This window comes from Triticum urartu, chromosome 3A (genome assembly GCF_056163025.1).
Source record: "Triticum urartu cultivar PI428250 chromosome 3A, HENAU_Tu73, whole genome shotgun sequence".
Lineage (NCBI taxonomy): Eukaryota > Viridiplantae > Streptophyta > Magnoliopsida > Poales > Poaceae > Triticum > Triticum urartu.
The window spans coordinates 615743416-615763547 of NC_141875.1; the positions used below are offsets into that span (position 1 = coordinate 615743416).

The 20132-nt window shown below is 43.7% G+C and overlaps 1 protein-coding gene and 2 non-coding genes across 3 annotated transcripts; 2 read left to right on the forward strand and 1 right to left on the reverse strand.

The window, feature by feature from the left end:
* Positions 1-13827: 13827 nt before the first annotated feature.
* Positions 13828-13909, reverse strand: TRNAS-GCU (transfer RNA serine (anticodon GCU)). The gene has a single exon. It is a non-coding gene; the product is annotated as a tRNA-Ser (tRNA).
* Positions 13910-14025: 116 nt separating this feature from the next.
* LOC125548893 (transcription initiation factor TFIID subunit 9-like) lies at positions 14026-17928 on the forward strand. Its single transcript, XM_087513596.1, has 2 exons — positions 14026-14293; positions 17326-17928. Exons 1-2 carry the CDS (start codon positions 14105-14107, stop codon positions 17683-17685), a joined length of 549 nt encoding a protein of 182 aa, XP_087369722.1. The 5' UTR covers positions 14026-14104; the 3' UTR covers positions 17686-17928.
* A 270-nt stretch (positions 17929-18198) lies between these two features.
* On the forward strand, positions 18199-18271 carry TRNAK-CUU (transfer RNA lysine (anticodon CUU)). Its single transcript has one exon. It is a non-coding gene; the product is annotated as a tRNA-Lys (tRNA).
* The last annotated feature ends 1861 nt before the right edge of the window (positions 18272-20132 follow it).

Sequence of the window (20132 nt, forward strand, 5' to 3'; positions counted from 1 at the left end):
TATATTATGAGTTTATGAGTTTTGATGTAACGAAGTTAGTTCGGAGTCCCGGATGTGATCACGGACATGACGAGGAGTCTCGAAATGGTCGAGACATAAAGATTGATATATTGGACGGCTATATTCGGACACCGGAAGTGTTCCGGGTGATTTCGGAGAAAACTGGAGAGCTGGAGGGTTACCGGAACCCCGGGAGGAGTAATGGGCCATATGGGCCTTAGTGGAGAGAGAGAGAGAGGGGCAGCCAAAGGTGGGCCGCGCGCCTCCTCCCCCATGGTCCGAATTGGACTAGCAGAGGGGGGCGGCGCCCCCCTTTCCTTCTCCCTCCCCACTTCTTTCCCCCTCCTAGCAGGAGTCCTACTCCTACTAGGAGGAAGACTCCTCCTTGGCGCGCCATAGGGGCCGGCCGGCCTCCTCCCCTTGATCCTTTATATACGGGGGCAGGGGGCACCCCAAGACACACAAGTTGATCCACGTGATCATATTCTTAGCCGTGTGCGGTGCCCCCTTCCACCATAATCCTCGATAATATTGTAGCGGTGTTTAGGCGAAGCCCTGCGACGGTAGTACATCAAGATCGTCACCACGCCGTCGTGCTGACGGAACTCTTCCCCGACACTGCTGGATCGGAGTCCGGGGATCGCCATCGAGCTGAACGTGTGCTAGAACTCGGAGGTGCCGTAGTTTCGGTGCTTGATCGGTCGGGCTGTGGAGACGTCCGACTACATCAACCAAGTTAATGCTTCCGTTGTCGATCTACAAGGGTACGTAGATCACACTCTCCCCCTCTCGTTGCTATGCATCACCATGATCTTGCGTGTGCGTAGGAATTTTTTTGAAATTACTACGTTCCCCAACAGTGGCATCCGAGCCTAGGTTTTATATGTTGATGTTATATGCACGAGTAGAACACAAGTGAGTTGTGGGCGATATAAGTCATACTGCTTACCAGCATGTCATACTTTGGTTCGGCGGTATTGTTGGATGAAGCGGCCCGGACCGACATTACGCGTACGCTTACACGAGACCGGTTCTCCCGACGTGCTTTGCACATAGGTGGCTTGCGGGTGATAGTTTCTCCAACTTTAGTTGAACCGAGTGTGGCTACGCTCGGTCCTTGCGAAGGTTAAAACAGCACCAACTTGACAAACTATCGTTGTGGTTTTGATGCGTAGGTAAGATTGGTTCTTGCTTAAGCCCGTAGCAGCCACGTAAAACTTGCAACAACAAAGTAGAGGACGTCTAACTTGTTTTTGCAGGGCATGTTGTGATGTGATATGGTCAAGACATGATGCTAAATTTTATTGTATGAGATGATCATGTTTTGTAACCGAGTTATCGGCAACTGGCAGGAGCCATATGGTTGTCGCTTTATTGTATGCAATGCAATCGCGCTGTAATGCTTTACTTTATCACTAAGCGGTAGCGATAGTCGTGGAAGCATAAGATTGGCGAGACGACAACGACGCTACGATGGAGATCAAGGTGTCGCGCCGGTGACGATGGTGATCACGACGGTGCTTCGAAGATGGAGATCACAAGCACAAGATGATGATGGCCATATCATATCACTTATATTGATTGCATGTGATGTTTATCTTTTATGCATCTTATCTTGCTTTGATTGACGGTAGCATTATAAGATGATCTCTCACTAATTATCAAGAAGTGTTCTCCCTGAGTATGCACCGTTGCGAAAGTTCTTCGTGCTGAGACACCACGTGATGATCGGGTGTGATAGGCTCTACGTTCAAATACAACGGGTGCAAAACAGTGCACACGCGGAATACTCAGGTTATACTTGACGATCCAAGCATATACAGATATGGCCTCGGAACACGGAGACCGAAAGGTCGAGCGTGAATCATATAGTAGATATGATCAACATAGTGATGTTCACCAATGAAACTACTCCATCTCACGTGATGATCGGACATGGTTTAGTTGATTTGGATCACGTAATCACTTAGAGGATTAGAGGGATGTCTATCTAAGTGGGAGTTCTTTAAGTAAATTAATTGAACCTAAATTTATCATGAAACTTAGTACCTGATAGTATCTTGCTTGTTTATGCTTGATTGTAGATAGATGGCTCGTGCTGTTGTTCCGTTGAATTTTAATGCGTTCCTTGAGAAAGCAAAGTTGAAAGATGATGGTAGCAATTACACGGACTGGGTCCGTAAGTTGAGGATTATCCTCATTGCTGCATAGAAGAATTACGTCCTGAAAGCACCGCTGGGTGCCAGGCCTGCTGCTGTAGCAACACCAGATGTTATGAACGTCTGGCAGAGCAAAGCTGATGACTACTCGATAGTTCAGTGTGCCATGCTTTATGGCTTAAAATCGGGACTTCAACGATGTTTTGAACGTCATGGAGCATATGAGATGTTCCAGGAGTTGAAGTTAATATTTCAAGCAAATGCCCGGATTGAGAGATATGAAGTCTCCAATAAGTTCTATAGCTGCAAGATGGAGGAGAACAGTTCTGTCAGTGAGCATATACTCAAAATGTCTGGGTATAATAATCACTTGATTCAATTGGGAGTTAATCTTCCAGATGATTGCGTCATTGACAGAATTCTCCAATCACTGCCACCAAGCTACAAGAGCTTCGTGATGAACTATAATATGCAAGGGATGAATAAGACTATTCCCGAGCTCTTCGCAATGCTGAAAGCTGCGGAGGTAGAAATCAAGAAGGAGCATCAAGTGTTGATGGTCAACAAGAGCACTAGTTTCAAGAAAAAGGGCAAAGGGAAGAAGAAGGGGAACTTCAAAAAGAACAGCAAGCAAGTTGCTACTCAAGAGAAGAAACCCAAACCTAGACCTAAGCCTGAAACTGAGTGCTTCTACTGCAAGCAGACTGGTCACTGGAAGCGGAACTGCCCCAAGTATTTGGCGGATAAGAAGGATGGCAAGGTGAACAAAGGGACTACGGATTAAGCGAAGGTTGGCTAAGGACGAGGTGACGATGCGCGTGGGAAACGGTTCCAAAGTCGATGTGATCGCGGTCGGCACGCTACCTCTACATCTACCTTTGGGATTAATATTAGACCTAAATAATTGTTATTTGGTGCCAGCGTTAAGCATGAACATTATATCTGGATCTTGTTTGATGCGAGACGGTTATTCATTTAAATCAGAGAATAATGGTTGTTCTATTTATATGAGTAATATCTTTTATGGTCATGCACCCTTGAAGAGTGGTCTATTCTTATTGAATCTCGATAGTAGTAACACACATATTCATAATGTTGAAGCCAAAAGATGCAGAGTTGATAATGATAGTGCAACTTATTTGTGGCACTGCCGTTTAAGTCATATCGGTGTAAAGCGCATGAAGAAACTCCATACTGATGGACTTTTGGAACCACTTGATTATGAATCACTTGGTACTTGCGAACCGTGCCTCATGGGCAAGATGACTAAAACGCCGTTCTCCGGTACTATGGAGAGAGCAACGGATTTGTTGGAAATCATACATACAAATGTATGTGGTCCGATGAATATTGAGGCTCGTGGCGGATATCATTATTTTCTCACCTTCACAGATGACTTAAGCAGATATGGGTATTTCTACTTAATGAAACATAAGTCTGAAACGTTTGAAAAGTTCAAAGAATTTCAAAGTGAAGTTGAAAATCATCGTAACAAGAAAATAAAGTTTCTACGATCTGATCGTGGAGGAGAATATTTGAGTTACGAGTTTGGTGTACATTTGAAACAATGCGGAATAGTTTCGCAACTCACGCCACCCGGAACACCACAGCGTAATGGTGTGTCCGAACGTCGTAATCATACTTTACTAGATATGGTGCGATCTATGATGTCTCTTACTGATTTACCGCTATCGTTTTGGGGTTATGCTTTGGAGACGGCCGCATTCACGTTAAATAGGGCACCATCAAAATCCGTTGAGACGACACCTTATGAACTATGGTTTGGCAAGAAACCAAAGTTGTCGTTTCTGAAAGTTTGGGGCTGCGATGCTTATGTGAAAAAGCTTCAACCTGATAAGCTCGAACCCAAATCGGAGAAATGTGTCTTCATAGGATATCCAAAGGAGACTATTGGATACACCTTCTATCACAGATCCGAAGGCAAGACTTTTGTTGCTAAGTTCGGAAACTTTCTAGAGAAGGAGTTTCTCTCGAAAGAAGTGAGTGGGAGGAAAGTAGAACTTGATGAGGTAACTGTACCTACTCCCTTATTGGAAAGTAGTGCATCACAGAAAACTGTTTATGTGACACCTACACCAATTAGTGAGGAAGCTAATGATAATGATCATGAAACTTCAGGACAAGATACTACTGAACCTCGTAGATCAACCAGAGTGAGATCCGCGCCGGAGTGGTACGGTAATCCTTTTCTGGAAGTCATGCTACTAGATCATGATGAACCTACGAACTATGAAGAAGCGATGGTGAGCCCAGATTCCGCAAAATGGCTTGAAGCCATGAAATCTGAGATGGGATCCATGTATGAGAACAAAGTATGGACTTTGGTTGACTTGCCCGATGATCGGCAAGCAATTGAGAATAAATGGATCTTCAAGAAGAAGACTGACGCTGACGGTAATATTACTGTCTACAAAGCTCGACTTGTCGCAAAAGGTTTTCGGCAAGTTCAATGGATTGACTACGATGAGACCTTCTCACCCGTAGCGATGCTTAAGTCTGTCCGAATCATGTTAGCAATTGCCGCATTTTATGATTATGAAATTTGGCAGATGGATGTCAAAACTGCATTCCTGAATGGATTTCTGGAAGAAGAGTTGTATATGATGCAACCAGAAGGTTTTGTCGATCCAAAGGGAGCTAACAAAGTGTGCAAGCTCCAGCGATCCATTTATGGACTGGTGCAAGCCTCTCGGAGTTGGAATAAACGCTTTGATAGTGTGATCAAAGCATTTGGTTTTATACAGACTTTTGGAGAAGCCTGTATTTACAAGAAAGTGAGTGGGAGCTCTGTAGCATTTCTGATATTATATGTGGATGACATATTACTAATTGGAAATGATATAGAATTTCTGGATAGCATAAAGGGATACTTGAATAAGAGTTTTTCAATGAAATACCTCGGTGAAGCTGCTTACATATTAGGCATTAAGATCTATAGAGATAGATCAAGATGCTTAATTGGACTTTCACAAAGCACATACCTTGACAAAGTTTTGAAGAAGTTTAAAATGTTTCAAGCAAAGAAAGGATTCTTGCCTGTGTTACAAGGTGTGAAATTGAGTAAGACTCAATGCCCGACCACTGCAGAAGATAGAGAGAAAATGAAAGATGTTCCCTATGCTTCAGCCATAGGCTCTATCATGTATGCAATGCTGTGTACCAGACCTGATGTGTGCCTTGCTATAAGTCTAGCAGGGAGGTACCAAAGTAATCTAGGAGTGGATCACTGGACAGCGGTCAAGAACATCCTGAAGTACCTTAAAAGGACTAAGGATATGTTTCTCGTATATGGAGGTGACAAAGAGCTCATCGTAAACGGTTACGTTGATGCAAGCTTTGACACTGATCCGAACGATTCTAAATCACAAACCGGATACGTGTTTACATTAAACTGTGGAGCTGTCAGTTGGTGCAGTTCTAAACAAAGCGTCGTGGCGGGATCTACATGTGAAGCAGAGTACATAGCTGCTTCGGAAGCAGCAAACGAAGGAGTCTGGATGAAGGAGTTCATATTCGATCTAGGCGTCATACCTAGTGCATCGGGTCCAATGAGAATCTTTTGTGACAATACTGGTGCAATTTCCTTGGCGAAGGAATCCAGATTTCACAAAAGAACCAAGCACATCAAAAGACGCTTCAATTCCATCCGGGATCTAGTCCAGGTGGGAGACATAGAGATTTGCAAGATACATACGGATCTGAATGTAGCAGACCCGTTGACTAAGCCTCTTCCACGAGCAAAACATGATCAGCACCAAGGCTCCATGGGTGTTAGAATCATTACAGTATAATCTAGATTATTGACTCTAGTGCAAGTGGGAGACTGAAGGAAATATGCCCTATAGGCAATAATAAAGTTATTATTTATTTCCTTATATCATGATAAAAGTTTATTATTCATGCTAGAATTGTATTAACCGGAAACATAATACATGTGTGAATACATAGACAAACAGAGTGTCACTAGTATGCCTCTACTTGACTAGCTTGTTAATCAAAGATGGTTATGTTTCCTAACCATGGACAAAGAGTTGTCATTTGATTAACGGGATCACATCATTAGTTGAATGATCTGATTGACATGACCCATTCCATTAGCTTAGCACCCGATCGTTTAGTATGTTGTTATTGCTTTCTTCATGACTTATACATGTTCCTATGACTATGAGATTATGCAACTCCCGTTTGCCAGAGGAACACTTTGTGTGCTACCAAACGTCACAACGTAAATGGGTGATTATAAAGGTGCTCTACAGGTGTCTCCAAAGGTACATGTTGGGTTGGCGTATTTTGAGATTAGGATTTGTCACTTCGATTGTCGGAGAGGTATCTCTGGGCCCTCTCGGTAATGCACATCACATAAGCCTTGCAAGCATTACAACGAATGAGTTAGTTGCGAGATGATGTATTACGGAACGAGTAAAGAGACTTGCCGGTAACGAGATTGAACTAGGTATTGAGATACCGGCGATCAAATCTCGGGCAAGTAACATACCGATGACAAAGGGAACAACATATGTTGTTATGCGGTCTGACCAATAAAGATCTTCGTAGAATATGTAGGAGCCAATATGAGCATCTAGGTTCCGCTATTTGTTATTGACCGGAGACGTGTCTCGGTCATGTCTACATTGTTCTCGAACCCGTAGGGTCCGCACGCTTAAGGTTTCGATGGCAGTTATATTATGAGTTTATGAGTTTTGATGCACCAAAGTTAGTTCGGAGTCCCGGATGTGATCACGGACATGACGAGGAGTCTCGAAATGGTCGAGACATAAAGATTGATATATTGGACGGCTATATTCGGACACCGAAAGTGTTCCGGGTGATTTCGGAGAAAATCGGAGAGCCGGAGGGTTACCGGAACCCCCCGGGAGGAGTAATGGGCCATATGGGCCTTAGTGGAGAGAGAGGGGGGCAGCCAAAGGTGGGCCGCGCGCCTCCTCCCCCCTGGTCCGAATTGGACTAGGAGAGGGGGGGCGGCGCCCCCCTTTCCTTCTCCCTCCCCACTTCTCTCCCCCTCCTAGTAGGAGTCCTACTCCTACTAGGAGGAGGACTCCTCCTTGGCGCGCCATAGGGGCCGGCCGGCCTCCTCCCCTTGATCCTTTATATACGGGGGCAGGGGGCACCCCAAGACACACAAGTTGATCCACGTGATCATATTCTTAGCCGTGTGCGGTGCCCCCTTCCACCATAATCCTCGATAATATTGTAGCGGTGCTTAGGCGAAGCCCTGCGACGGTAGTACATCAAGATCGTCACCACGCCGTCGTGCTGACGGAACTCTTCCCCGACACTTTGCTGGATCGGAGTCCGGGGATCGTCATCGAGCTGAACGTGTGCTAGAACTCGGAGGTGCCGTAGTTTCGGTGCTTGATCGGTCGGGCCGTGGAGACGTACGACTACATCAACCAAGTTAACGCTTCCGTTGTCGATCTACAAGGGTACGTAGATCACACTCTCCCCCTCTCGTTGCTATGCATCACCATGATCTTGCGTGTGTGTAGGAATTTTTTTGAAATTACTACGTTCCCCAACACATTCTCCAAAGAGAGAAGAAGGGGGACGTGGTCTGAGCCAATCCGCGTAATCGCCTGAAGCGATGCTAGGGGGCAACGAATGTCCCACTCAGGGGAGACGAAGACCGGATCGAGGACCGAGCGAGTCGGATCAACCTGGCGGTTAGTCCAAGTGAATCTCGCCCCGACCCGATCGAGCTCGCGCAACCCCATGTCAGCAATGTAGTCATTGAACATTTGCATGTGAGGGAAATTCACTAAATTATTGCTCTTATATTCTTCCGTCCTGATGAGATTGAAATCACCGCCCACTACCACCGGTAGCTGGGCAGAGGCTACCTTCCTACGGAGCTCCACGAGGAAGGCCTCAGATCGGCGGTGATCGGCAGGGCCATAAACCGTGATGATTTCCCATTTGAAATTAAGAGCCCGCTCAAACACCTCCATGCTAACGAAGAACTCTCCTCGGTCCATGCTTCCTACCTCGAAGGTGGCATCCTTCACGCCTAGGAGGATGCCACCTGAGTGGCCCGTACTCCCACTAGAAGGGAGCCAATGCCAAGCAAACAAGTCGGAGCTTAGATGCTCAAGTTCCAACAAGGAGAATTCAGTCCGCATCGTTTCTTGGATTGCCACGATGTCGATTCGCTCGGTTCGCATGTAGTCGATGAGTTGGCGGCGCCGACCAGCTTGGCCGAAACCGCGGATGTTCCAGAAGATGGTCCGCATCACGCATCCATCGAGGGGTTGCTTGACCCCAAGACACGTGAGGCGCTCTGGGCGCGGAGGGCTGCAGTACGCGCGCGGGTGCAGCCCCGGATCTCACCCGGGGCGACCGCCGCGAGAGGGCCGACGCTCGGAACAGCCCGGTAGGGGTAGCCGAGGAGGAGGAGAGACATGCGCGGGCCTCAGCCAGACGACCATCAAGGAGTTCCCGCGCACGTATCGCCTCGATCTGAACTAGAGGGGGGGGCAACCTCCCCCCTGAACACTATGGCCGAGTCCGCTGCCACCTTAGCGAGGCGGCCAAGCGGAATCGACTCCAACGCAGAGAAGGAACAGGTAGCAGAGGTGGTCGGAATGGATGGGGTACCTAACTCAAGGTTCCGGGAAGCGGCCCGTAGAGCAGCACGCTCAGGGATGGGAAGAGCCGGGCTGCCCGCCGGTCTGGCCGCCTCAATTCGAGCACTGCGTCGCGAGGAGGTCACCGGGGTCGAGGTCGACCGGCCCCTCCTGGAGTACGCCGCAGACCGAGGCGGGAGTGGAGGGGCGGCCACCGGGGTGACCACCATCGTCGACACCCCACCCAGGGCAATGCATGAGGAGGTCGAGGGGCGGGTCGGCGAAGAGGCGGGCGTGGCCGGGATCAGAGCCATCGGCGCCGGGGTCCCCAGGTCCGCCTGACCCGGGGTGGCGCGGGGAGAGGAATGGGTGGGATCCCCTTTCGGAACCGGCCCAACCTCCACGGGAGGAGCAGGAGCATCCGGCGGAGGTGGGGTAGCAGGTGAGGAGACGATCTCGGTGGATAGCTCACTGGAGATGTAGGGAAGAATACCAGCAGGGGAGCGGGGGGACGAAGCCGGGAACACGACAAGGCTCGCGTTGGAAGCATCACTTCCGTCCGCAGGGGGTGGGTGGTCCTCCCCGTGGCCGCGACCGGCGCCCGAGCCGCCCTTGGGCGCTGTAGGGGAGGAAGGAGGATCGCGGGTTCATAACCCCTAAAACAAGTTTCTCATAACCGCCAAAAAATAGCTACTCTCTCCGTTTCTAAATACAAACCATTTTAGAGATTCCAATTTACATACGAATATATGTAGATATATTTTAAAGTGTAGATTTACTCATTATGCTCCATATGTAGTCCATATTGAAACCTCTCAAAGGTCTTATATTTAGAAACAAATGAAGTTCTTGGTGAATGAAAATAATAGTTACTATTGAAGTCTTAATTCTTATAAAATTATAAGTTTGTATCAGATTTGATTTACATATACTCCCTCCATTTTTGAAATAGTGCACTTCCAACTTTGTTCAAGGGTCAAACTATCTTAAAGTTTGACCGGGTTTGTGCAAAAATATATCAATGCTTGTGAATTCAAATAGGTATATGACGAAAATATATTTTATCAGGAATCTAATGCTACTAATTTGATGGCATAAATGTTGATCTATTATTGTATAAATATGGTCAAACATAAAAATTTTGACTTTCCAACAAAGTTGGAAGTACACTTTTTCAATGATGGAAGGAGTACGTCGTAGGTTGACTATCACCATGTGGCAATATTTTGCACAAAACCACCTTGAAAACATAGCCTCTCTTCTAATTTTATAGACGCTTTTTTCATTTCCATGCCAGCTACAAACACTCCGTGGGAGGCGAGCTGATGCATTGCAAGCTTCTTGAGCCAGCACAAAGTATCACCAAGCTAGGCGGAGCAACCACATCAGTTATGACATACCGTGATGCATCACCGGTCGTGTTCATAGCATGGAGCATTGTTTGGCTTAGAGGAACTCTAGCACATACCGTAAAAGAATAAAAATAACTATCGTTGTAGTGTTTCGGCGCAAAAAACAAACAAACATTCAGGTCAGATACTGTAAAACCGGGCGTACTGTAATTTTATTTTGCAGTAAATTGCAAACCAGCCTCCCAGACCGCATATGTAGAATATCATTCCTTTGTTTTTGCGTATACCGAAAACCAGCCCGAGCTTGGTGGGAGGGAACTTTCCCTTGTTGTTGTTCCCACCCCTACACGCCGAGCTCATGCCAGCCCATCCAACCACCCCTGCTCGGCATGAGTCAATTTTGAAGTTAAGAAAAACTTGAGTATAAAGATATAAGCCAGGGAATTAAAATTTAAAATATATTGCCTTGGAGTATGGGCTTGTAATATTGTAATGTTTTACCCCGCAAAAAATATTGTAATTCTTACAAAGGAAACATAATCTATGATGTTTCAGCCTACCACTAAAATAATTGTTAAAATTCTAACAAGAAAGACATGTTGATACCGGCAAGTAGCTACAACAAAACATAAGAACACACCATCATGCGTCAATTTTAGAGTATAAAAACTTGAGTATCTTACCTACTAATAAAGTATGGAGTGCTTTTGCCCGTTCACCGTCAGCAATTTTTATAGAGACCCTCTCTGTTTTCAGTGAATTAACCCGCCATCCATATTTAAGTGAGAAAACGAACCGTCTTTACTGCCCCCTCACTTTTCTGATAAATAACCCGCACTCCACCATTAAGTGACAGAAAATGAATCATTTTTACGTTTTAGCAGAAAATCACTGACATTTATATAATTAACCTCCCGTCCATTTATAACAAATAATAGTTTTTAAAGTACCTGTATTTTTTAAACTCTAACTCCAATTTTAACATGTTATACATGAAATTTGATTAGAAAAATATGTAGAATATGATGTTATTTTACCTGTTAAATGTTTTAAATGCTATTTAGGATGCAACCTTAGTTAATAGCACACGATCCATCTTTCTTTCGTACCGACACCGATCTGGATTGCAATGAACAGCTCATTAAAGCCAAAATGAAGACGAAGGAAACCGTCAATAAACTCGGCAAGACCTATTGGGGTCTTAGTTGTGGTTACTGGGCTAGGGCCGTGCGGTATTTTCTTCTTCTATTGCGACGCACAGGCTCTTTTGCTAGTAGAGAAATAAGCCAAAGAATGAAAAATAAAAAATGTTGACGCCTTGGAGTAAAAAGAATCATTCATGAAAAGAAGAAATAAGACAGTGAGAAAATGGAGTAGATAGAATAGAGAGAAAAATGGAGTAGAATGAAATAAGACAGAGAAAAAAGAGTAAGGGAAAAATGGAGTAGAATGAAATAAGGTAGGGAAAAAAGAGTAAAAAAGACTTGAGTATAGAGAAATATGTCAGAGATTTTTTTTAAACGATGCCTTGGAGTTAAAGAAAAACCTTTTCACGGAAAATAAATAAATAAGACAGAAAAAATGGAGCAGAATGAAATAAAGCACAAAGAAATAGAAGAAACTTAAAAACATCGACGCCTGAGTATCTTACCTACTAATAAAGTATGGAGTGCTTTTGCCCGTTCACCGTCAGCAATTTTTATAGAGACCCTCTCTGTTTTCAGTGAATTAACCCGCCATCCATATTTAAGTGAGAAAACGAACCGTCTTTACTGCCCCCTCACTTTTCTGGTAAATAACCCACACTCCACCATTAAGTGACAGAAAATGAATCATTTTTTCGTTTTAGCAGAAAATCACTGACATTTATATAATTAACCTCCCGTCCATTTATAACAAATAATAGTTTTTTAAAGTACCTGTATTTTTTAAACTCTAACTCCAATTTTAACATGTTATACATGAAATTTGATTAGAAAAATATGTAGAATATGATGTTATTTTACCTGTTAAATGTTTTAAATGCTATTTAGGATGCAACCTTAGTTAATAGCACACGATCCATCTTTCTTTCGTACCGACACCGATCTGGATTGCAATGAACAGCTCATTAAAGCCAAAATGAAGACGAAGGAAACCGTCAATAAACTCGGCAAGACCTATTGGGGTCTTAGTTGTGGTTACTGGGCTAGGGCCGTGCGGTATTTTCTTCTTCTATTGCGACGCACAGGCTCTTTTGCTAGTAGAGAAATAAGCCAAAGAATGAAAAATAAAAAATGTTGACGCCTTGGAGTAAAAAGAATCATTCATGAAAAGAAGAAATAAGACAGTGAGAAAATGGAGTAGATAGAATAGAGAGAAAAATGGAGTAGAATGAAATAAGACAGAGAAAAAAGAGTAAGGGAAAAATGGAGTAGAATGAAATAAGGCAGGGAAAAAAGAGTAAAAAAGACTTGAGTATAGAGAAATATGTCAGAGATTTTTTTTAAACGATGCCTTGGAGTTAAAGAAAAACCTTTTCACGGAAAATAAATAAATAAGACAGAAAAAATGGAGCAGAATGAAATAAGGCACAAAGAAATAGAAGAAACTTAAAAACATCGACGCCTGAGTATCTTACCTACTAATAAAGTATGGAGTGCTTTTGCCCGTTCACCGTCAGCAATTTTTATAGAGACCCTCTCTGTTTTCAGTGAATTAACCCGCCATCCATATTTAAGTGAGAAAACGAACCGTCTTTACTGCCCCCTCACTTTTCTGGTAAATAACCCGCACTCCACCATTAAGTGACAGAAAATGAATCATTTTTTCGTTTTAGCAGAAAATCACTGACATTTATATAATTAACCTCCCGTCCATTTATAACAAATAATAGTTTTTTAAAGTACCTGTATTTTTTAAACTCTAACTCCAATTTTAACATGTTATACATGAAATTTGATTAGAAAAATATGTAGAATATGATGTTATTTTACCTGTTAAATGTTTTAAATGCTATTTAGGATGCAACCTTAGTTAATAGCACACGATCCATCTTTCTTTCGTACCGACACCGATCTGGATTGCAATGAACAGCTCATTAAAGCCAAAATGAAGACGAAGGAAACCGTCAATAACCTCGGCAAGACCTATTGGGGTCTTAGTTGTGGTTACTGGGCTAGGGCCGTGCGGTATTTTCTTCTTCTATTGCGACGCACAGGCTCTTTTGCTAGTAGAGAAATAAGCCAAAGAATGAAAAATAAAAAATGTTGACGCCTTGGAGTAAAAAGAATCATTCATGAAAAGAAGAAATAAGACAGTGAGAAAATGGAGTAGATAGAATAGAGAGAAAAATGGAGTAGAATGAAATAAGACAGAAAAAAAAGAGTAAGGGAAAAATGGAGTAGAATGAAATAAGGCAGGGAAAAAAGAGTAAAAAAGACTTGAGTATAGAGAAATATATCAGAGATTTTTTTTTAAACGATGCCTTGGAGTTAAAGAAAAACCTTTTCACGGAAAATAAATAAATAAGACAGAAAAAATGGAGTAGAATGAAATAAGGCAGGGAAAAAAGAGTAAAAAAGACTTGAGTATAGAGAAATATATCAGAGATTTTTTTTTAAACGATGCCTTGGAGTTAAAGAAAAACCTTTTCACGGAAAATAAATAAATAAGACAGAAAAAATGGAGCAGAATGAAATAAGGCACAAAGAAATAGAAGAAACTTAAAAACATCGACGCCTGAGAGATTCGAACTCTCGCGGGGAAACCCCATGTACTTAGCAGGCACACGCCTTAACCACTCGGCCAAAGCGTCTTTGTTGACAGCAATGCAACTCTCCCATTTTATATAACATCTAACCCTCTGATTCGTTCCCCGAAACCCCCGACCAGAGCATGGATAGCGGCGGCGTGCGGCTATCGGTTCCGTCCGCGGCGGCGTGCTGCGGGAGGAGCCTCCGGCCCGGACGAGCCTCGCGACGCGCGCGTGGTGCGGGAGCTCCTCCGGTCGATGGGGCTCGGCGAGGGCGAGTACGAGCCGCGCGTCGTGCACCAGTTCCTGGACCTGGCCTACCGCTACGTCGGCGACGCCCAGGTCTACGCCGACCACGCAGCCAAGTCCCAGCTCGACGCCGACGACGTCCGCCTCGCCATCGAGGCCAAGGTCAACTTCTCCTTCTCCCAGCCGCCGCCCCGCGAGGTACGAGTACCACCAATCTCACCAAAAAACTCTAGTATATTATCCTTGTTAGATTCCGAAATTTACTAGGTTTCGTAGCTTCATTATACGACCTGGTGCACGACGCTCAACGGCTCTGGTGCTACCTTCTTCAATTGGTGAATGACGAAACAATCTCCTATGAACCTATCGGATTCAGAGGGAGTAATGTTGTGGACTCCAGTTGGGGAAACAGTGAGCATAATAGAGGATGTGCAGATGTGTCGCGGAAGAAATAATCTCCATACAAGAAATAATGTGCTCTGTTGAGATTTCAGTTAATTGCTGCTTCTTGGCTGAGAGATATTTATTAGGAAAATTAAATTTGAAATAAGGGTGGATTTATTAATAGAATGCATTGTTGGATAAGAACACAACAATCAAAGCTTCAGACATGGTGGTTAGAAGCCACCATCCGCAACGAAGAGATTCGGTTTCGAATCCTTCAGCTAACGAAATGTCATTTTATCCACTTGTAGCGGTCCGAGGGACCAACATATCAGTCGGTGTTATACTGAAATTATAAGGAAAGCATAAGAGGGAATGTGAGATTTAAACGCAGATTCATTTCCAAATTCTCAACTTCTCAAGTAGTAGTACTTCAGCGCCCTACCATGAGGACCAAGATGACTCCTTTATCCTGTAGGAGGTTGGAACCGACCAAACTTTTGCCAGTTTGGTGGGTAATCAGGGAGTGCTGACAGTTACATCCCTGGTTGCTGCTAGTAGCAGAGGATGGAAGGAGAGGCCAGTTGCAGAAAAGATTGACATTCAATTTAGTCCATGTGTTATTAGGAATCCTCACCTGAACCCATGCCTTATTTGGAAAGTTGAGGGCTCCTTTGATACAAAGGAATTTCATAGGGTTTTTACAGGATTTGGATCCTTAGGATTTTTTTCCTGTGATGGTCGTTTGATTTGTAGGATTGGAATCCTTAGGATTTTTTCCATAGGATTCATTTGTACTAAATTTTGAAGGAAACTTTTCATGCACTCGAACTTCTTTGTAGAATTCCTTTGTTTTTCCTGTGTTATCAAACACTTCTCCAAATCCCATAGGATATAAGAGGACATGACACTCTATTTCTACATTTTTCCTGTTCCTGCATTTTGAAAATCCTGCGAATCAAAGAGGCACTGAATGCTTATCTGCTGAAGGGTCCAAAATCTTAGGAATCATGTGCTACTAGTAGTTCCATATTTTATTTCATTTGGAAATGGAGGCATGCCCCCGGCCTCTGCATCATGATGATGCATGCGGCCCTCTTATTAACAATCCAAAGAGTACTCGCAAACGGAGCAAAACAAAGTAAAAATAAGGAAAAATACATGCGGACAATGACAACCGATACGGTGATAAGAAGGATAAGCTCCCTAGACTCCTATCCTGTTATGCGAGCGTCATCCGAACCGGTTGAATATAACCCGAGCTACCATCTCCGATTGGTTGCACCCAGTAACCAAAGGCTCCCTGGAGTCCATAGGAGTGAGTAAGGACCACGTACGGATCCAAGCTGTAGCTCTGAAGATAACCTGCAAAAAAGTTAAAGTGTGTTGTCTGTTAAAAATCATATCATTCCTGCAGTTCCATATAGCCCATAATAGTGCACATATTCCAATCCGAATACGAGCCGCAGTAATCTGTTCAACCCCAGCTAACCACGTCCCAAACAGAGACGCAATATCTACTGGAGGATTAATATTAAAAGCTATATGAATCGTTCTCCAAAGTAACTTGGCAAGTGGGCATTCAAGAAATAAATGTTGTATTGTTTCATCTTGATCACAAAAACAACACCGCGAATTGCCTACCCATCGCCTCTTAATTAAGTTGTCCTTTGTGAGTATCACTTGCTTGTGGACAAACCACATGAAGATTTTAATACGCAAAGGAACCATATGCATAATGAAACCTTTGAGAAGAGAAGCAAGCAAGAAATAAATACCCTCTTCTGTTAGTGCAGATATGCTGCTTTGTACCGTAGCAGCCTTCTGTTGCAACTGGAAACAAGAATGCTCGGTTTCCTTATTAGTTGGTTTTACTCTTTAGATATATTATGTGTATTCTCGATAACTTCCGTTATATTTGGACACTCTTCATGGATGGGTCAAGTCAAATAATCACATAGAAGGGAGAGCATCTGTTAGAGCCTCAGATTTGGACACTCTTCATGGATGCGTCAAGTCAAATAATCACATAGAAGGGAGAGCATCTGTTAGAGGGCTGATGAGGTATTGACTAGGAGGCACTGTAGCTGTAGCCATCACAGATCAAAAAGGTAACGGGGTAATGGCGAATAGAGATTAGGGGGAGACTTCTTTACTGATAACTTGCATCAGTCACTGCAGCTACGGGACCTTTATATAGGTGACTCAAGACCAGTGTCTTGGATGGATGCAGACTTAAAATGCCGCAGAATGTGACTGCTGCAGGTTCTGTTGAAACGATTCCTAACTTAAGGAACAAAAGATTATTAGAACTCTTAGCCTATTCCAACTCAGGTGTGTCTGCTGTGGCCTGTGGGTTTCCTCCTCCGATTTGAAATTCCCCACATACCACTCCGTAACGACGGTTATCTACCAATTCATTGGTACACTGGTGCCCCCCCACTCCCACCTCTCCAAATATCCAGGAACAGGCTAAGCGTAGTAGAAAACAATGTTTTGGAATGCATGGCTGGACTTATATAGAAACACGAAATGGACAGGGTATGATTCTCAATGTGTATGAGGCTGGCATCTGAAGATATACCTAAAATGTTGATGAATCATATTATTAGGTAGTACAAAGATATTAGAGATTGAGGGTCACTCACAAGTGTAGTCACTTGTGGGTTAGCCGGTAAGTGCAACTAAACAGGATCTTGCGTAGATAAAGGCTATGAACAATTCTTGCGGTTATGCTTTGAAGTCAAGTGCTTGTTTTATGTTTTATCAGATCCCTGAAAACTCTAGCTGACACAAAGTACTCTGTATGCATAGGTGGTTGACAAGTCATTTTGCTGATGTCACAGGTTCTACTTGAGTTGGCACGCAGCCGGAACAAGATCCCGCTGCCCAAGTCTGTCGCTCCACCTGGCTCGATTCCTCTGCCACCTGAGCAGGACACTTTGTTGAGTGAAAACTACCAGCTCCTACCCGCACTGAAGCCACCAACTCAGACTGAAGAAGCAGAAGATGGCAACGAGGGAGCCGAAGCAATCCCTGCCGATCGTAGTCCAAACTATTCGCAGGATCAGAGGGGCAGCAAGCAACATCAGCCTCGTTGCCAGAACCAGAGCCAGAGCCAGAGGGTTTCTTTCCAACTCAACGCGGTGGTTGCCGCGGCTGCAAAGCGTCCTCTAGTGACAATTGATCAGTTGAACATGGGCTAACTAACTGATGCTTGTGTAGCTTGCTGGACCGCCCTTTGTGGCTAGCACCCTCCTATTTCACCATGAAAAAATGCTGATTGTTGAGGAAAGGGAGCAGCCTTGCAAGTAGTGTAAGTAGTAGCCGTGTACCTCTGGTTAATTAAATTCTGTCGATTATTGTCAACTTATTGATTTTGTATATCTTGTCAAACTTGAGAGCTGTCCTGTCGTTGTTTCTGAATGCTAAATCAGTGTTTCTATTGCGACTGTGTTCCCATCATGATTTTGGTGGCATGTGGCACATTTGGTTGGTTAAAATGAGGACCTAACAATACGTGCACACCCCTACTAAGTGTACAATATAGAAATAAATTTTTTTAATTCATATATAGAGATAAATCTGTACTTCACTATTTTTGTCATTTTATATCAGTGTTTGCTTCTTCTTTTTTGCTAGGGGGAGTAGGATGTAGTGACACCTTCTATGCGTCTTACATGGAAGAGTTACTTAGAAGTCAAAACAAAATCAAGACAGCCCGTCTAGCTCAGTTGGTAGAGCGCAAGGCTCTTAACCTTGTGGTCGTGGGTTCGAGCCCCACGGTGGGCGACCTCTTTTGTTTTTTCCATGTGCCATGAATGACGAATCAGCTTGTAAATTGTACGCAGAAACTTGCCTTTGCTCAGGTTGCGTTAGAATAGTTTCCTTTTTCCAAAATTGTTTCGGACCTGACCCAAGCCACACAGCAGTCCGAACTTGGGATCTACTCCATTGCAAGGCTAGCATTAACCCTTTCTCTGGTTGCCAAAATTTCAGATTCAAACACATCATTGCATGGGTTTTCCTTTCCGATTCCCCCGTACCCCTTCGCTCCTGCCCTCGTGCGAACTATCATCTAGGGTTTCCTTGTCTCTCGCTGGCGCCGCCGGTCCGCTTCGCCTCCTAGGCACGGTGGATCCTAGCCCTTGCCGGCGGGAGGGCTCTGTTTTAGATGCTTTTCTGAGTTTTGTTAACGTTTTTGCCCTGCTCAAGAAAATGAGGTGGTGGCGGCTTCTTGCAGATGGAATACGATCCTCCCCGCCTAGCCCCGTCCCGGTGATGTTTCAAGCATCGTCAGAAGGCGTGTGGAGGTTTGTCTCAGATGGATCTCATGGGATTCGGTCGGCGTTTGTCTTTGGCCGTTCTTACATAAATCAACTACTTCGGGGATACCAGATCCCAACCAGACTAGTGTTATACCTTGACTCTTGCAAATTTTGCTAAGCAATCGCTGACCCGATTCTGATCACGAGGAACATCTGATATTGTCGTAATACGAAGAGACCTTAGATGCTTGATTTCTCCAATCAAAGAAGTAAAAAACGACCTATCCATGCATTCACCACTGACCAACTTCACTGCCAGTAGGGAATCCATCTCAATATGAACTAGGGAATTTCCCTGCGCGTTGCTGCGAGAATATAAAAATTAATTACAAATGACTTATATATGAAGGAAAAGATCTAAATTAAAAGATAATTATCTATTCTACTACATATGTCCAGTGACAAAAATAAACATATTGGTATGGTTTGCATGGGCTGAAAATATTGTAGTGTATTATGAGGTGGGATGCTTGCATGTTGAGAGAATTAGTGATAATGAAATAATGTTTGCATGGGTTGAAAAATATTGTTAGTGGATGCTAACGTGACACACTTGGTGAGGTGGATGGCTTTCATGTTGAGAGAATTAGAAGTAGTGAGGATCAACTATTTAAGTATTATAGATTATAGATTGGCAGATCAGTACGTTGGATAGCAAGTGAGAGACTCTCCATACATGCGCAAAGTTCTACTTCCAATGCATCACGGCATGAGAACAGCTCCCTGCAAGATGAATAAATTATGTTGCCCGCATGCATGGTCCCTGAGAAGTGCTCCTATCATCTGTGTTCCAAAGTGACCTTTTGATCATTATGAAGTAAGTACCAACACCTAGATAACGGAACACTGGAAAGTGGAAACGTATTATTATGAAGTCAAATTTGGAGTAGATAGAAATAAGCCACAGAGAAAACAAATATTACTTGCAAAAAGAAAGGAAACAATATTGGTAGAAAAAGTGACTTTTTGATTATTATGATAGTGATCTAAATGCTCTTATATCCAGATCCAGCACCTAGGTAACAAAACACTGAAAAGTGGAAACTTATTTATCTCTACTCTCATAAAAAAACCGAGTTGGTGATGATGGTGTGCCTGCCATCTTACAATATAAACCGTCCGATCTATATCTGACGGATAGAAAGCAAACTATGGCAATTTTGTAAAAAGATACCTGCACCCCTCTCCATATTTGCAGATAAGGCCTTCCCTCGTTCATCTTCGTCTCCCACAAGATAAACAGCTCGTATAAATGCATCTTTATGTTCCATGCAACGCATGGGCATCTTGCTAGTTATGAAGCTAAATTTGGAGTAGATGGTTTT

Bases quoted from the DNA above. Each gene is read 5' to 3' on its own strand.
- LOC125548893 (XM_087513596.1), top strand. From the start codon at position 14,105: ATGGGGCTCGGCGAGGGCGAGTACGAGCCGCGCGTCGTGCACCAGTTC. The intron at 14,294-17,325 runs GTACGAGTACCA...CTGATGTCACAG, and splicing joins CCCAGCCGCCGCCCCGCGAG to GTTCTACTTGAGTTGGCACG.